General features: G+C 37.0%; 2 protein-coding genes across 2 annotated transcripts in view; both read right to left on the reverse strand.

The window, feature by feature from the left end:
- Positions 1-920: 920 nt before the first annotated feature.
- Positions 921-3,949, reverse strand: LOC106884475 (exosome complex component RRP43). Its single transcript, XM_014935877.3, has 2 exons — positions 3,185-3,949; positions 921-1,645 (listed from the first exon to the last, which is right to left on the reverse strand). The coding sequence occupies exons 1-2, from the start codon at positions 3,300-3,302 to the stop codon at positions 927-929; spliced, it is 837 nt and encodes a 278-aa protein (XP_014791363.1). The 5' UTR covers positions 3,303-3,949; the 3' UTR covers positions 921-926.
- A 1,644-nt stretch (positions 3,950-5,593) lies between these two features.
- The window catches only part of LOC106884474 (methionine synthase), a 35,620-nt gene continuing 25,866 nt past the window's right edge, over positions 5,594-15,347 (reverse strand). The window contains exons 27-34 of the mRNA XM_014935876.3: positions 14,595-14,670; positions 13,923-14,078; positions 12,343-12,524; positions 10,352-10,485; positions 9,175-9,241; positions 8,595-8,693; positions 7,759-7,959; positions 5,594-7,020 (exon numbers count right to left, since the gene is read on the reverse strand). Coding sequence (XP_014791362.1) covers positions 6,934-7,020; positions 7,759-7,959; positions 8,595-8,693; positions 9,175-9,241; positions 10,352-10,485; positions 12,343-12,524; positions 13,923-14,078; positions 14,595-14,670 — 1,002 coding nt within the window. The 3' untranslated portion in view covers positions 5,594-6,933. The remainder of the gene's footprint in view (positions 7,021-7,758; positions 7,960-8,594; positions 8,694-9,174; positions 9,242-10,351; positions 10,486-12,342; positions 12,525-13,922; positions 14,079-14,594; positions 14,671-15,347) is intronic.

Genomic DNA, 15,347 nt, shown 5'->3' on the forward strand with positions numbered 1-15,347 from the left:
TAAGTACGTTTACCAGAGTTATAACCGTTAAAAGAGTTACCTCCCTTCTTAAATCGATGAGGTTAACGGTCATTTCATTGATGTTTGTACAATATACACGTAGAGATCCTCGATGTGGTCATTGGATCTGCTAGAAATAGATACCACATCTCCCACATCAACTTCAGAAAGGAAAGCATACTGAATAGCGCAGTCATGTATACCAACAAAAAGGTATATAAGTATATATATATATATATATATATATATATATATTGTAACTGCCTGAAACAGTCATGACTTCTGGGACTTGACTGAGGAAAGAAGGCCATGAATGACCCATCTTTTTTGCCTGTTCCAATTGTTGTTTCTCTTGTCCACCTTGTATCGTCTATATGTCCAAATGTTTTCATTGTCCTCTATTGCGTTTTTGTTCCATTTTTATTTATATATATATATATATGTGTGTGTATATATATATATATATATTGAACTAAATTTGTAACTACTGCCTTCTAAGGATATTTCTTAATTCTTCCTTCACGAACACTGTATCGTTGGCTTACATGGAAATCTTTGCTCAATGACTTATACACATGCTCAGCTATTCTACAAACAGCTGTAATGAAACTTAATGCCTTATTTCTTAATCCCTTATTTTCTCTAACAGCTCTGCAACTATGTTTGGATTAAAAATTGCATGCTCCAACCCATGCCAGCATGGAAGACAGACGTTAAATGACAACAATGGTGATGATGATGATGGTGACCTAAAGAGATACTACATGTTTTGCTTGGTTCAGTCTTTCTTTCTCCCTTTTATATATCAAACTAAATTTCTGTAGCTCCCTCACAAGACATACCTGTGGAATAAACCAAGACCACAACCGTTCTGACACGTGAAGAAAGTAAAATTAAAATAAAATAAATCCAAGACTGCAAAGTAATCATTCTGTTTTATTGTCTGTCTTACTCTTTAAGGCTTTCTGTAACAAACATTGTACCTTGGCACCTTGCTCCTCTGCACGAGAAATACATTGAAATAATTTCTCATCAGATATTTTCGCTCCACCTGGCTTAAACACACCACACAGTTTCTGATCACAAGTGCAGATTGTAATGGTGCCATCAGAGAGATTCTCTTCTCCAATACAGGGGTCCATCAGGAGAATGTTACCATCCATTAAACTAAATGTTGTTGCTACAGGATGAGAGTGGATGTTGAGGGGCTGCCTGCTGTCAAAATCAACACTTATTTCAAGGGAATCTTCATCCACAGTCACTTTTGGTAATTGACAATTGTAAAGAGCTGCCATCAGAGACAGGAGTGCTACATCTAATACGTTACCATCATAATCAAGACAGATCATGTCACAATACAACACCCAAACTAACTTCCCAGGGGTGATACACAGCTCCTTCAGATCTAAACATTTTGAATTCTTTACTATATCAAAAAGCATCTGGCTTGTGCGTTGTGCCTGATCCCCTGGAGGTCCTGGTCGGAAATTGGGTGAACATAGAGTAGACAGTTCCAAATTAGGTACAATGAAACCTTGGTCTGGTTCTTCACATTTTGGTATTGCCAGTTCCACTTTAATACCACATATCACGGCAGTATCTCCAGTCTTCACAAGTGCAGAACCATCAGCTGAAGAGATGTACCCTACAATAAAAAATTTTAAAAAAATTGAAAACATTTTCTAAATACAAACAACACAAAGAAATGGGTTTAAAAAACAGCAAAACAAATAAAATGTTAACAACAGAGATATAAAATTAAATGTAAATAACATTTTAGGCTGATGATAGTTTACAGGAAAATGGTGGGGGGAGGTCAAAACATTCAAGAATTCGATAGTAAAAAGGGTGTCACCATTGTATTGGATACTACATATTTATATAATAACTGGGGGAAAAGCAATGGAAAATATATTGGGTTGGTGCATAATTACTGCCGCTTTTTTGCAATAAATCTTATTCAACAAAAAATTCAAACAAAACGCCAAGCAGAAATTGAAGTAGAGGGTGAATATGCTCCGGAATAATCATTTAAAGATGTTTTTGTTACATGTTGTTATTGTTTTTGTTGAATAAAATTTATTGAAAAAAAAAAAAAGCCGCAATAATTATGCACCAACTTAATAAAAAACAAGTGAACAATGAAAGAGGGAGATAACTACTACAGAAGCAGGTTAATTACTTCCCTTGCTTCGTCACCAACCTTTTTAATGTTTTACGGACAGTAATTTGAATTTTCAACAATACAGAAAAATTAATGTCTGGTACATACGCACTCTACAAATAGAGAGCTTTATGTATATATATATTCTATAAAGAGAATGGTCTGACGTATACATATATTACACAAATAGAAAAATTCGGTGAATATGCATTGCATAAATTTCCAGTTCTTCTCATTCGAGATGAGAGAAGATAGCACACAACAAAATGTTTGTAATGGAATAAATACAAATTCTGACATAATTGGGGAATTAGTTAATCTGGTGCCTATCGCGGGGATCAGCACAGAAACCTTAATTCTTAATAGGTCCACAGAATATACCAAGGTTTTGTTAATAATTTTAGGTGCCATATATACATATTTCCGAACTTGACTCCTTTACTGGAATTTATGTCAAACATAAAAGACAAAATCATTTAAAGGAACCAACGAGGAGGATTATGATAAACATTACAGTAAAATCTGCTTGAAATTCTACCGTCAAGTGAGTTGCCTTCAGCATGTGTAGTGTTATTGGGAACATGTGTTATGGCAATAATTTCGATACCAAACAAGAGAAAGCCGTTGAATAATAATAATAATAAAGACATGATTCGGTTATGTATAGGACCAGGTATTTATATATGGGATATATTTAAATGGAAGTTGAGACAGAACCGGTTGATGTTTACACAATGTTTCCAGAGAGAGAAAGTGGTGGGAAAATGAAATGGTTTTCAACTCTAAACAGGAAGAAAAGTCTTTGTGTGACGGGAATTTGTTAGCTTAAGACATCACAGAAATGTCTAAATAGGAACATGAATGGGTTTAGAACTGGAGAAATATAAGAGAGAAAGTGTGTGTAAGAGATGTTTATGAAATGAATTAAAAAAGCGAATCTCACGAGAAATAAATTCTAAAATAAAACCCAAACTTTAACGAAAAAAGGTGTTTTATAAATCGACGAATATTAATAGTTACCAATATTAACAATAATGGATCGTGACTCCCCCAGTTCTCTGCCATCAGGTCGGACATCGTTCTTCAGAAATTTCCTCAGATATTCCAAAGGTTGAGTAGCTTCGAAATCCTCCGCCATTCTTTTGTAAAGAAATACTCTGCGATTTCCGCTTCCTGTTTTGTTTCTGCTATTTCCGCTTCCTGTTTCGTTTCTTGTTTCATTTCACTGTTTTGATTATTTCGCTGCCTTTGTTATGAGATTCTCTTTAATGACGTTTTAAATGCTCGAAATTAATATTAAAATGTGGGAGAGGAAGAAATAAGAATTTTACTCTCAATAAAGCCTTGTTTTAAAATTATGAAATACTTATATATTGTAGTTGGTGTGTGAATGCAGTGTTGCGATCAAGCAAGCATTTAAATCAATTGAAATCTGTTTATGACATGTATTTACCTGAACAAAGGCTACATTTCTACATTTCACTGTTGTTTGCCGTTACATTGATAAATATTAATGTAAGAAATTAAAATGTTGTGTATTACTGTAATATAGCCTCTCATCGTTCCGATGTTGATAAAATAATGACGCGGAGGATTAATATAGCTATTCCTGTGATGTATTCTAAATGTGGATGGAATTATAATAGAAGAGGAAAGATTAGTGTCAATTAGCTTGATGTAGTCGTCCGGCCCCAGACCAACCATAATCGAGTTGACCATTGCTCTGTCCCACTCTTCCCCTTACATAATATTTCTATCAACATACTCATTTTCATCACCATCATTAGCATCATCGTCACTTAACGTTCGTTTTCCATGCCGGCATGGGTTGGACGGTATGACAAAAGCTTACAAGCCAGATGCCTATGCTAATCTCTATTACTTGTTTTAGTATGGTTTCTAAGGCTTCATGCCCTTCCTAACGTCATCTCAGTAGTGTGTAGTGAGAGAGGTGTTATTTCTAGCCATTCAATAGTCCAGAGAGAGCAGTGTTCTTTAAGCCAATATTTCTACACAGCTACTGCCTACCATTTCACCTTTTTGATTTCTCCAGACCACAAATAGTTACTAAAGCCAAAATGAATCTAGTAAAAACAAAACTGGTGTTTCAGTTATCCCTTGGGGACCTTTAACAAACTTCTTACCACTCAGGTGTGGCTGTGCGGAATGATATGGTTCTGGGTTCAATCCTACTCCATGACACCTTGGGCAAACAAAATCTTGAGAGAGGAATTGGTAGGCAGAAACTGAAAGATGCCCATCATATGTATGTCTGTGTTTGTCCCCCACCATTGCTTCGTGTGCTTATGTCCCTGTTACTTAACAGTGCAGCAAAAAAGACCCATAAAATAAGAACCAGGCTTAAAAAATATAAATAAGTCCTTGCCACTCAGCTGGCAAAAGTGAGTCATCCAGTGGGGAATACATGCCCCAGGCACTGGGAAACCAGCCCTTTATTCTTATCCTACCACCCATGTATGTCATGGTGAGATTGGGAACTAAGAACACAAAAAGCCTGAACAAACACCACAAGGTGTATGGTCTGGTGTTCTTAGTTCCATCAATCTATTGCCTTTGATTGGTACTTTTCTTGACCCCAAAAGGCTGAAAGACAAAATTAACCTTAGTGGGAATTGAACTCAGAGCACATAAAGTCAAGGCAGAACCATTCTGTCTGATACTCTAACAACTCTACCAATTTCATAGACATTCAAAACTGATTGACCAAACTGATTGTAGTTTAGTTCAATGACGCCAACCTCTCATATTTTGGCAATGGAACTAATCAGGGTTTCTTTTTGTAAATCCAATTTACAAAAATCCGGAGTTTTGTTTTGGGTCAATATTGTGTTCTACCTGTGTTAGCAGTGCTCTTCACATCACTTGTTTCTCTAGAAATTATAGCCAGCACTGATTCTGTTATATTTCATATGCGAGACAACTGATGTAAACAACGAGACTGAAGATGAGGAATGGGGAATGGGTGTATATTACATATTTCAGGAGTTTTCATCAACATCCATCCACGATACAAATCAAGTCCACTCTGTAAAGTGGTTGGTGTTAGGAAGGGCATCCAGCCATAAAAACTGTGAGTGAAGCAGAGAGTGAAGCTTAGTGCAGTCTTCTGCTTGGCTAGTTCCAGTCAAACTGTCCAACCCATGCCAGCATAGAAAACAGATGTTAAATAATGATGATCAGGATGGAAATGATGAAGCTTCTTTTGGTTTCTGTCGATCAAAGTTTCGTTTGAGTTAAGTCTATAGCAGAAGACACTTGGCCAGCAGGATTCAATATGAAAACCATTTGATGAAAACAAACCTTTTAGCCAGAGAGCACTTAGCCATGCGTGTATCATACAGAGAGAGAGGGTCAGTCATGGTATTCCATAAAATATTACGCAAAGCAATGAGAGAAAAATAACAACAATTTAAAGGAATTTAAGAGAGTTTATTCAAAAATATACAACAGACTTTCGGGTTTCATTTAAATATAATCACAGCAGAAAACGTTATCGGTGAGCTTCACAGATGAAGGTTCTAGCAACACTTCCAGGGGACAAGAAAAACATGATCAGGAATATAATATCAAAAGCAACACATGGAATACCTGGACATGTATACAGGAGTAGATAAATGAAATTTTATACTCTGATAACTCTGCTTAATGTGTGTGTGTGTGTCTCAATCATTCATTCAATAATATATGAAAAAGAGGCAGAGAGTGTGTGTGAAAGAAAAGAAAGAGAAAAAAAGAAATTAAATAACACAGAGACACCATCTGCATGATAAACAACAGTTAAGTTTATGTTATCTTTAATTAGTATCTGGTCCCATGTGACACAGCACGATTTGTTTCATGGTCAGACCACCAACGACTAAACCAGTGACCCTACCAAACCTGCTTAGTCCAGCCATAAGTGAAGAGGGTGGATTTAGGGGCACTCTGTAGGATGAAAAGCAAAACCTCTCAAAGGGTAGATGAACTCAAGAAAGTAAACAGCCATCTGATAAGACTCTCTCTCTCTCTATCTCTCTCTCTATCTCTCTCTCTCTCTCTCTCTCTATCTCTATCTCTCTCTCTCTCTCTCTCTCTCTCTCTTTCTCTCTCTGCATGTGTAAATAATGTTGCATGAAGCAGCTTTCAATACAATATATTCATGTAAAGTCATGTTTAATATGTTTGATTGCATTCAGACATGATAAGACCTATCACTGCGAGACTAGTACCAAGAGAAAGTTTGCCACTTAGACTTGTGTAAAGACACATTTTTTGTTTCAGGTTGAGTGATGTCATTAAATCATAAGACACAGGTGTTTCTGTTTCATTCCGCTTTGTCAGCTATGGAAACTGACACAATCACTCACTGTTATTCATTATTCATATGGTATTAGGCAACCTAAAGCCATGGCAGAAGAAAAATGGCCAATGTATTACAGAATAGGATTGAACCTGGAACCTTGTGGTTGTGAAGTGAGCTACTTACCCACACAGCCATGCCTGCACACACACACACACACACACACACACACAACTATATGGAAAGCCCAAATAATGAATTAGAAAGTTGAAAGTTGCCTGTTGTGCCTGCCAACACCTCTTCATTGACGTTAATAAATATAACAATGATGTGTAATTTTAAATACCAGAATCCCTGAGATAAAAATCTTTGTCATTAAATAAAATGTAAAAATAAAACAAAAAAATGCATAAAAATATAGAATATATAAAATTGTATAAAAACAGAATAAAGTCTAAGACTGGCTGGATCAGGATGAAGCGTAGCTAAGAACTGGTTGTAACCACTTCTCTACCTGTTCAATACTGACAGATTTTCTTTCTGCATAACTGATTACCTGGAAGAAGAGAGAAACAGAAAAGAGAGTGTGAAGATGGTGGTGGTGGTGGTGGTGGTGGTGGTAGTGGTGGGGATGTGTGGTAGTGGTGATGATGATGGTGATGACTATGACAATGATGACAAAATTACACATCCAGACATCTCCCTTTTTATACACAAAGAGAAACATTTTGTCACCAGTAAAATTAAAACAGGATTGAATTTATCAAAAATGTGGGGCTTCCCTAAGAAGATTCCATTGTGATGTTGTGTTGACAGATGATCCAATGGATAATAAGATTAAATAATCTAAGCCAAAATCATAATGAAGATTATTAGAAATTGTCTTTAATCCTTTAGTACTCAGGTTATTCTGAATTAATCCTGCATAATCTCTTGGCTTTGAAATTTTGATGATGTGATTGCTTATTTTTAGAATGGCATTATAGGGTAAGTTTGAGAGGCCAGATCTGGGTACTTTTAACATAAAACAGGTAGAATATTTTGGCTAGATATGGCTGGATTAAATGCTGAAGGGTCAATCTTTAATCTGAAAATCTTCTCCCAACTGTTGTTCTGTATTGACTCAACAACACCCTGAATATACCCTGCTTAGCATCACTGATACCCTTTTTTGACACTACATGATACATGTACAGATAATGTCAAGATGTGGGGAGCTGTGAGTGTCAGACAACATGACAGGTGTTGGGGATTCATCATTGATTTCACCTGTATACATAAGTAATTTACTTACCTGGTCTTTAGCAATTTTGCCGGCAGAAAAGTAGAATGATTTGGGGTGTGAAAAATAGAGTCCTGAAACGGATGCTGCAGGATACATGGCAAGGGATTCGGTCAGTTCGATGCCAATGGAATCAGCTTCTAATAATTTCCACATGGTCAATTTTTCTGTGTGGTCAGGTTGGCTTGGATAGCCAGGGGCTGGACGGACACCCTAGGAGAGTGATCAAATATAATAGGTAAATAAGAACAAATACAATAAATATATTAAAAAAAAAGTACGTTTAAATATAAGAAACATTTTCGTAACAGCAGATTAGTGTAAGAGGGGCAATGGAGAGACCATCTTCAGCAATAGTAGTGGCACTTGTAGTGGGGGGGGGGGGGGGGGTAGCAGCGGTGGCAGGAGGCAGGAGGCAGAGGAGGAGGAGAGTATCCCAGCCTAGCTCTGACAGAATATACCTGGATAACCAACAGAATAATAAAACTTCTACATACCCCTTACACAGCCAGATTTAACTACTTCAAAGAGAAAGCTCTAATGGTACTCACATGATGATGATTTTATTTGCCACAGGGGAATCATATGCAAGGGTCATTGCAAGGACAGTTTACAATTTGTGTGAGAATTTACATAATATAATGAAAAAGAGGGTGAAACGAGATGAAAGTATAGAGAATATGTAAGGGATGTGAAGACATGAATGATAGGGGACATCCCCCAACTAGGGGCCATTCAGGTAAACAGTCAGGTAAACAGCCCTTGCCAACTGATGGTGTTCTCCAATTTACAGACGCATGCTTAGACTAAGATCAAACCATGAGAACAGTGAAAGAAGATATAAATACTTGGTATTTTATTCTATGGAGATCTTGGGATTCCAAATTCTCAGTATTGTAACCCCAATATTGGCAGCGAACATCTTCATGAAGTTTCTCAGCAAAAGCCTGAAAAACAAAGAAAAAAAAATATATGACTGATAACTGGGGTTAGCTTCATGGATCCATTTTCATACACACATCAACATCAAATCGAATGGAAATTGTAGTTGTGACCCCACGCCGGTGGCACGTAAAAAGTACCATCCAAACGTGGCCGATGCCAGTGCTGCTTTGACTGGCTTCCATGCTGGTGGCACATAAAAAGCACCATCCGATATGGTCGACGTTAGCTCCTCTGGCCCCTGTGTTGGTGGCATGTAAAAAGCAGCCACTACACTCTCTGAGTGGTTGGTGTTAGGAAGGGAATCCAGCTGTAGAAACACTGCCAGATCAGATTGGAACCTCCTGGCTTCCCAGACCCCAGTCGAACCATCCAACCCATGCCAGCATGGAAAACGGACGTTAAACGATGATGAGGACGACGACGACGACGACACACACACACACATTGTAGAGTGAGAGAGAGATGTATAGCAACAGTAAATACCTCTGCCAACCGATCCGCTAGTACTTGTACCATAAGTTTATTGTAATCATCATGATTTTCAGCAAACCTGGAAAATGATGGAATATTGGATTAATTAATAATTAATTATCTCATGTCATTGTTGTTATAACTATATGAAGAAAATAAATAATGAGTTTCTTAATCAGATGTATCAATCAATGAAAGATTTGTGATAGTACACTAATTTAAATAAGCTAATTGATGAATGCTAATTAATATGTATATATTTGATTATGCTAATTAACATTTAAGCATGATACTCTAGCTGGAAAATTTACGAAAATTAACATTTTATAATTGAATGCAAAATGACGGTTGTGGAATGTAGAATAAAATACAAATTGTAATAAATCAAATTTTCGAGTAAAGATTGTTTGCCAACATAACATGGCAGTCCTGGTTTAGGACGAATGTTGCTGTAATTTAGCCCCAGGAGACATTGTCTCCAGCTGGCTATACAACACGATCTGTGTCCTTATATTTTCAAACAAGGGAATCCAGCACCCCCACTCAGCTCAAAACAATATCTGTGTCTCCTGGGGCTAAATTACAGCAACATTCATCCTAAACCAGGACTCCCTTGTTATGTTGGTAAACAATCTTTACTCGAAAGTACTATTGCTGAATATCTCTCATTGTGAGATTTAAAAATAGTTAGTTTCAAATCAAATTTTGTTATTCTTTTAGGAAAAAACACTAAGTTATGTCCTAAAACAAAGGAGTTATCTGTCAGTAGATAGCCATGTATGGAATGGAGTAAAGTTTGAACTCATGACTGTGTGGTTAGTGGTGAAATACCTTAACCTCACAACCACTAATTTTAAATGAATATTATAGACTTGTTTTTAATTCTCTGTTAAATAGTCCTTTTCAGCAGAGTGAAGTGGAGGAACATGAAATAAAAAACCTTGTCTAAGGACATAACACACCACTCTGGCCATGAATCAAACACAGGACTTTACACTCATAACCCCCATGTTTTAATCACTAGGCCACATTTCACACACCAGGCCACATTCTATGCTACACACTTTCACATATCAAGCTACATGCCTTCACATACCAGGCCACACATCATACAACTTCACATCTAGGCCCCAAGCTTTCACATATACAATAAAATAATAGAGACACAGAACTGCAATTGATAACTCACTGGTTACATAAGTTGTCAGCCCCGATGCCTGCAGTGACTGCAAAGAGCCCAATGTGATCCGTCAGTCCACTCTCAACAGGAACAATGAAGTCAGATAAACAATAATGTGCATCTTGATTCTGGACTTTTTTAGCCTTGAAAATGAAATGGAAGTAAAAATAATGACTGAGAAAGAATAATTTTTATTCCATGTGAAGGAATTGAAGATGGCCTGCAGGTGAACGAGTGGAGCTATAAACAAGATAACAGGGAAATAGGAATTAATGAGGAAACCTGGGATAAGGAAGGTGCAAGAAAAAGCCACAAGGAAATCTATTTGCTAGAAATAGCAGACAAATATCCTTCAAATCATACCCACATCATCATCATCATCATCATCATCATGCAGGGGGGGGGGGGTAGAATGATGATGAAGAGAATAACAATGACGATTGTTGTTGTTGGTGGGGGTGGGGTGGCAGCAGTAGGGACAGTAACAATGATGATGATGAGGAGGATGAAACAGAAGAGGAAGAGGAAAATAAATGAGAAGAGAAAATGTTGAAAGCAGGGAAGTGTGGAGAGAGAGAGAGAGAGAAAAAAGAAAGAGAAAGAGAGAGAGGGGGGAGAAAAAGAGATGAGATTGTAATAAATTGCTTTTAAAAAGAAATACGTATAAAAGAGCAGAGCAATTGCTGTTTGTAAAACATGTCGTTAAGTGAAGCAGAGCAAATGAAACAATTTAATTAGCAGAAATTATCCCCTGAAACTTCCCATCGCATCCCCGCTGCCATCAACACCTCACCCCTCCCCTCAGAAGGTAGGAAATTTAGATAAAGTTAATTATCTTTGATAAAATTAGTTTGTTATCGTCATGAAAACATTTTCAAAACAATCACTTATAAAAAGTATATTTTAAAGACGTAAACAAAATAAAAAAATATATAAAAGACAAATAAAAAGAGCGAAATATATATTTCCTTGACATTATCGTTTAAATAATAAACTTTAATTATTCATCATTTTCCAGAATTTTATTTTTGTTCATTATCTTAGAATTTTTTCCAAATTTTGTTTTGTTTTAATTTCCTCAAATAGCTTATTGACGTAATTATGAGAGAAGAAATAAAAACCGAAAGTTAAGGTGGAGGCATAACCATAAATAGTTTTTAAGGCCCCCACCTTATCCCCCCTTGCCCCTTTTAATACAGAAAGAAACAAGGGGGTAATAAAGGGGACAGTTTTATTGCAAATTATCAAAATTGGATGGTTTTAGTTTAATGACTAGAAATAAATACCATTTCATAATGTTGATGTGTATATAAGTATATACACATAATATTAAGTATATATAAGTATATACACAAGTTGCACATGCATATATACTATACATATATATATATATATATATATATATATATATATATATATATATATATATATATATATACACATACATATACATATATATATATATATATATATATATATATATATATATATATATATAAATAGATGGGGGGGTAGCCTTGTGTTGAAGTTCATTTCACAGCCAAATTGTTCTGGGTTCCATTCCACTGTGAGGAACCGTGATTAAGTGTCATCCATTTTAGTCTTGGATTAGTAGATACTTTGCAAACAGAATTTGGTACAATTTGAAAACTGTACAGAAGATTATAGTGTATGCATACGTATATATATATATATATGTATATATATGGAGGCGCAATGGCCCAGTAGTTAGGGCAGCAGACTCGCAGTCGTAGGGTTGCAATTTCAATTCACAGATCAGGCATTGTGAGTGTTTATTGAGAGAAAACCACTCTGAGAGTGTGCCACTGCGTGCTTTTTACATGGCACAAGTGCCTTTTATGTGACACCAGTACAAGAGCTTTTTACATGGAGCCAACATGGGGCCAGCATAGGTACTCTTTATGTGGCACCAGCAGAAGTGCCTCTCACATGGCACTGGCACTTAAACACACATATGTCAACCCACCCATGCCACTCACCTGTTGTCTTAAGCCATAAAAGACTGCAATAACTCTTCTGTTCTCATCATAAATTTCAATATCGTCACCATTGGAATTGGCACGGTAAAAGCCGAAAACACCACTAGCTTTCAAAGATTTTTCTTCAATGAATTTCTTCAGTAATTCTTGAGCATCATCGAATAATTTCTTGGCCATTGTTCCTGATGATAACAACATAATTATAAACATTAGTGGTGGGAGACAAACACACACACACACACACACACACACACACACACATACATATACAACAAGCTTCTTTCAGTTTCCGTCTACCAAACCCACTCACAAGGCTTTAGTCAACCCTAAGCTATAGAAGACATTTGTCCAAGGTTTCACACACATAACTGGACCCGGAATCATGTGGTCGGGACACAAACTTCCTACCACACAGCCATGCCTGCGCCTGCCCTATGGTCTTTTTGAGGACGTGTATAGCTCAGATATTATAACCATACATACAGCATGAATGAGAAACCAAAAGGTAACAGTCATGGTTGGAGAGTCTTTTATGATGGGTTGCTCAACCAAGACTGACCTGGGGCTAAGTAACAACAACAACTGCAATGATTTCAAAACAGTTTTGCAAACTCAGAATGTAAAAACGGATGAAATGCCGCCAAGCATTTTTACCTGCTTCCTAACGATTCTGTCAGATTGGCACCTTAACGAAGTAGTTAATAATAATGAAGAAAGTTGCTAATTAATGAAAAATTATGGGAAAGCTGAAGAAATCTCAAGAAAATGTCAACATGAAGGGGCGGAGGTCTTTGATGGAGGGAATCAGTGTTGAAGGAGAGAGAAGGTCATTAATCACTTAATTATCTCATTAGTTAGCTCGTTAATCATATTATCAGTCTGTATCAATAGAGAAAGTCAACAAAATGGTAATTATCTCTTTAATCACTAAATTGACTGCTTTGCTCACTTTCCTGTAAAACACACACATCCCAAAACATACACACACATACTAAATGCACATCAGACACACATCAGACACACACATACACAAAACTTGCATGTATATATATATATATATACACATATATATATATGGTGGTGGTGGTGTATGTCTTTTATTCTTTTGCTTGTTTCAATCATTAGACTGCGACCATGCTGGGGCACCGCCTTGAAGAACTTTTAGTCAAATGAATTGAGCCCGGTACTTTTGTTTTCAAGCCTGGTATTTATTCTCTCAGTCTCTTTTGCCGAACGGCTAAGTTATGGGGACATAAATACACCAACACCGGTTGACAATTATCAACAGCCCAGTCCACCAAGGTCTAAGCAAGACTTCACACGTCTATATTGTTCACAGTACTCTGTCTACGGTCAGCACAAGTCAGTGGCCCAGTCAGTGCAGCTGTAAATAGGGACCACAGTATGGAAGAGGGCATCACTGTGCTATGTTCATAATCTGAAGGAGAACATGTTGAGGGAATGAAAGAAGATCTGTTTGTGTCAGTTGGTTTGTATATATGATGTGTGTGTGTGTGTGTGTGTGTGTGTGTGTGTACATGACATTTGTCAGTGACAACAGATGAAAGATCAATACTCACCAACTGAGGCGTCATTAAAGATTTTCGGGTAGCCACGGTTTGGGTATTTTCCTTTCAGCTGCCAAACATCAAAGAATGGTTTCCAATCAATGAATGGAATTAATTCTTCCAAACTGCAGTCAACAATTTTCTTTGTTCCAAAGAATGTAGGGGGAGCTGCAAAGAGGGAAAAAGGGACCAGTGAGAAATAAATTTCACATTTCATTAAAACCCCTTAATTCAAATGTTTTGAAAGTTGTTGTTTAACTGAAGGTCAGAAGTTGTCTAGACCCAATAGATCAATGATCAATGAGTTTTATAGCCATGACCACCTCATCAGAGCTAAAGCAACTAATGGGAACTTTTTCTGTTTTAAAACGGTCGGCTGTGCATTTGGGGGAAACTTATAATGTTGATGGTTCTGTGAGTTCATAACCAAACTCCACTCTCACATTTCCTGTTTCTACTTCTCCAGTTTACAAAAATTTTCCTAAAACTCCATCTAATTTCTCTTATATAAATCTAGAGATAAATCTGGGGTTTAACTTAATAATGTCACACCTTATACCAGTTATATATCGGGGTTTAATTTAATCCTCTTACACCTTATCCATACAAATAAAGTCTCTTTAAGTCTTGTCTCAAAGAAATCAATAAATTATTTGATATTCAGAAGATAATAATAATTCTTACGTGCCGGAGGATGCAAAGACCAATCTATTTGGAACTTTTTCTCTTGTGCTGCCTTCAAACTCAGATAAACACGATTCTGAAAATATATGCCTGGTGGTATGAGTACAGTGTATGCTTATATATTTTGTGTGTATGTGTGTCTTACATACACACACACACACATATATGGTGAGAATTTACAAAAAAAGCAAAAGATGAAGACAGGTGTGTAAATAACAAACAGATGTATTAATTTAATGCTCGGAAAGTGAGAAAGTCTTTTACAGTTCGAACCAACACTCTTCGATAGAAAGGAACACAGAAATAAACAGGGAGAGAAAATAGAAAAAGGTTTAGTGGCTAGCGATCTACCATGGCGAATACCAGACAGAGGGGTCACACAGGAGAGCTAGGAAGAAGGGGAGATAATAAAGTAGTGGTTATCCCAAAATGAAGGTGCACGTGTGTGTGTATGTGAGATTGTGTATGTGCATGTGGATGGAGGTTGGTGACCTTTACGTGTGCATATGTGCATGTGTAAGTGTATGGATGATGGTGTAGGTGCTGGGAAGTGGTCAGTGCTAGTGTGTGCAGGGTGGTGTGATGTGGTGTGGTATGGTGGTGTGGTGTGGAGGAGGCGAGAATGGGAGAAGCAAGGGTGGGGGTCTAAGAGATGGGGCAGGATGAGATGTAAAGGGATGATGGGGTTGGAATGTGTAGGGGTGGGGTAACAAGGGAGAGGGTGACAATGAAGGGAGAGGGTAGAAGGGAGAA

Source organism: Octopus bimaculoides, chromosome 12 (assembly GCF_046866305.1).
Source record: "Octopus bimaculoides isolate indiv1 chromosome 12, ASM4686630v1, whole genome shotgun sequence".
NCBI classification, from domain to species: Eukaryota; Metazoa; Mollusca; class Cephalopoda; order Octopoda; family Octopodidae; genus Octopus; species Octopus bimaculoides.

Excerpts from the sequence above, each read along its gene's own strand:
- LOC106884475 (XM_014935877.3), bottom strand. The coding sequence starts at position 3,302 with ATGGCGGAGGATTTCGAAGCTACTCAACCTTTGGAATATCTGAGGAAA. Across the intron at positions 1,646-3,184 it reads ATCCATTATTGTTAATATTG|GGTACATCTCTTCAGCTGAT; the intron begins GTAACTATTAAT and ends TTTTTATTGTAG.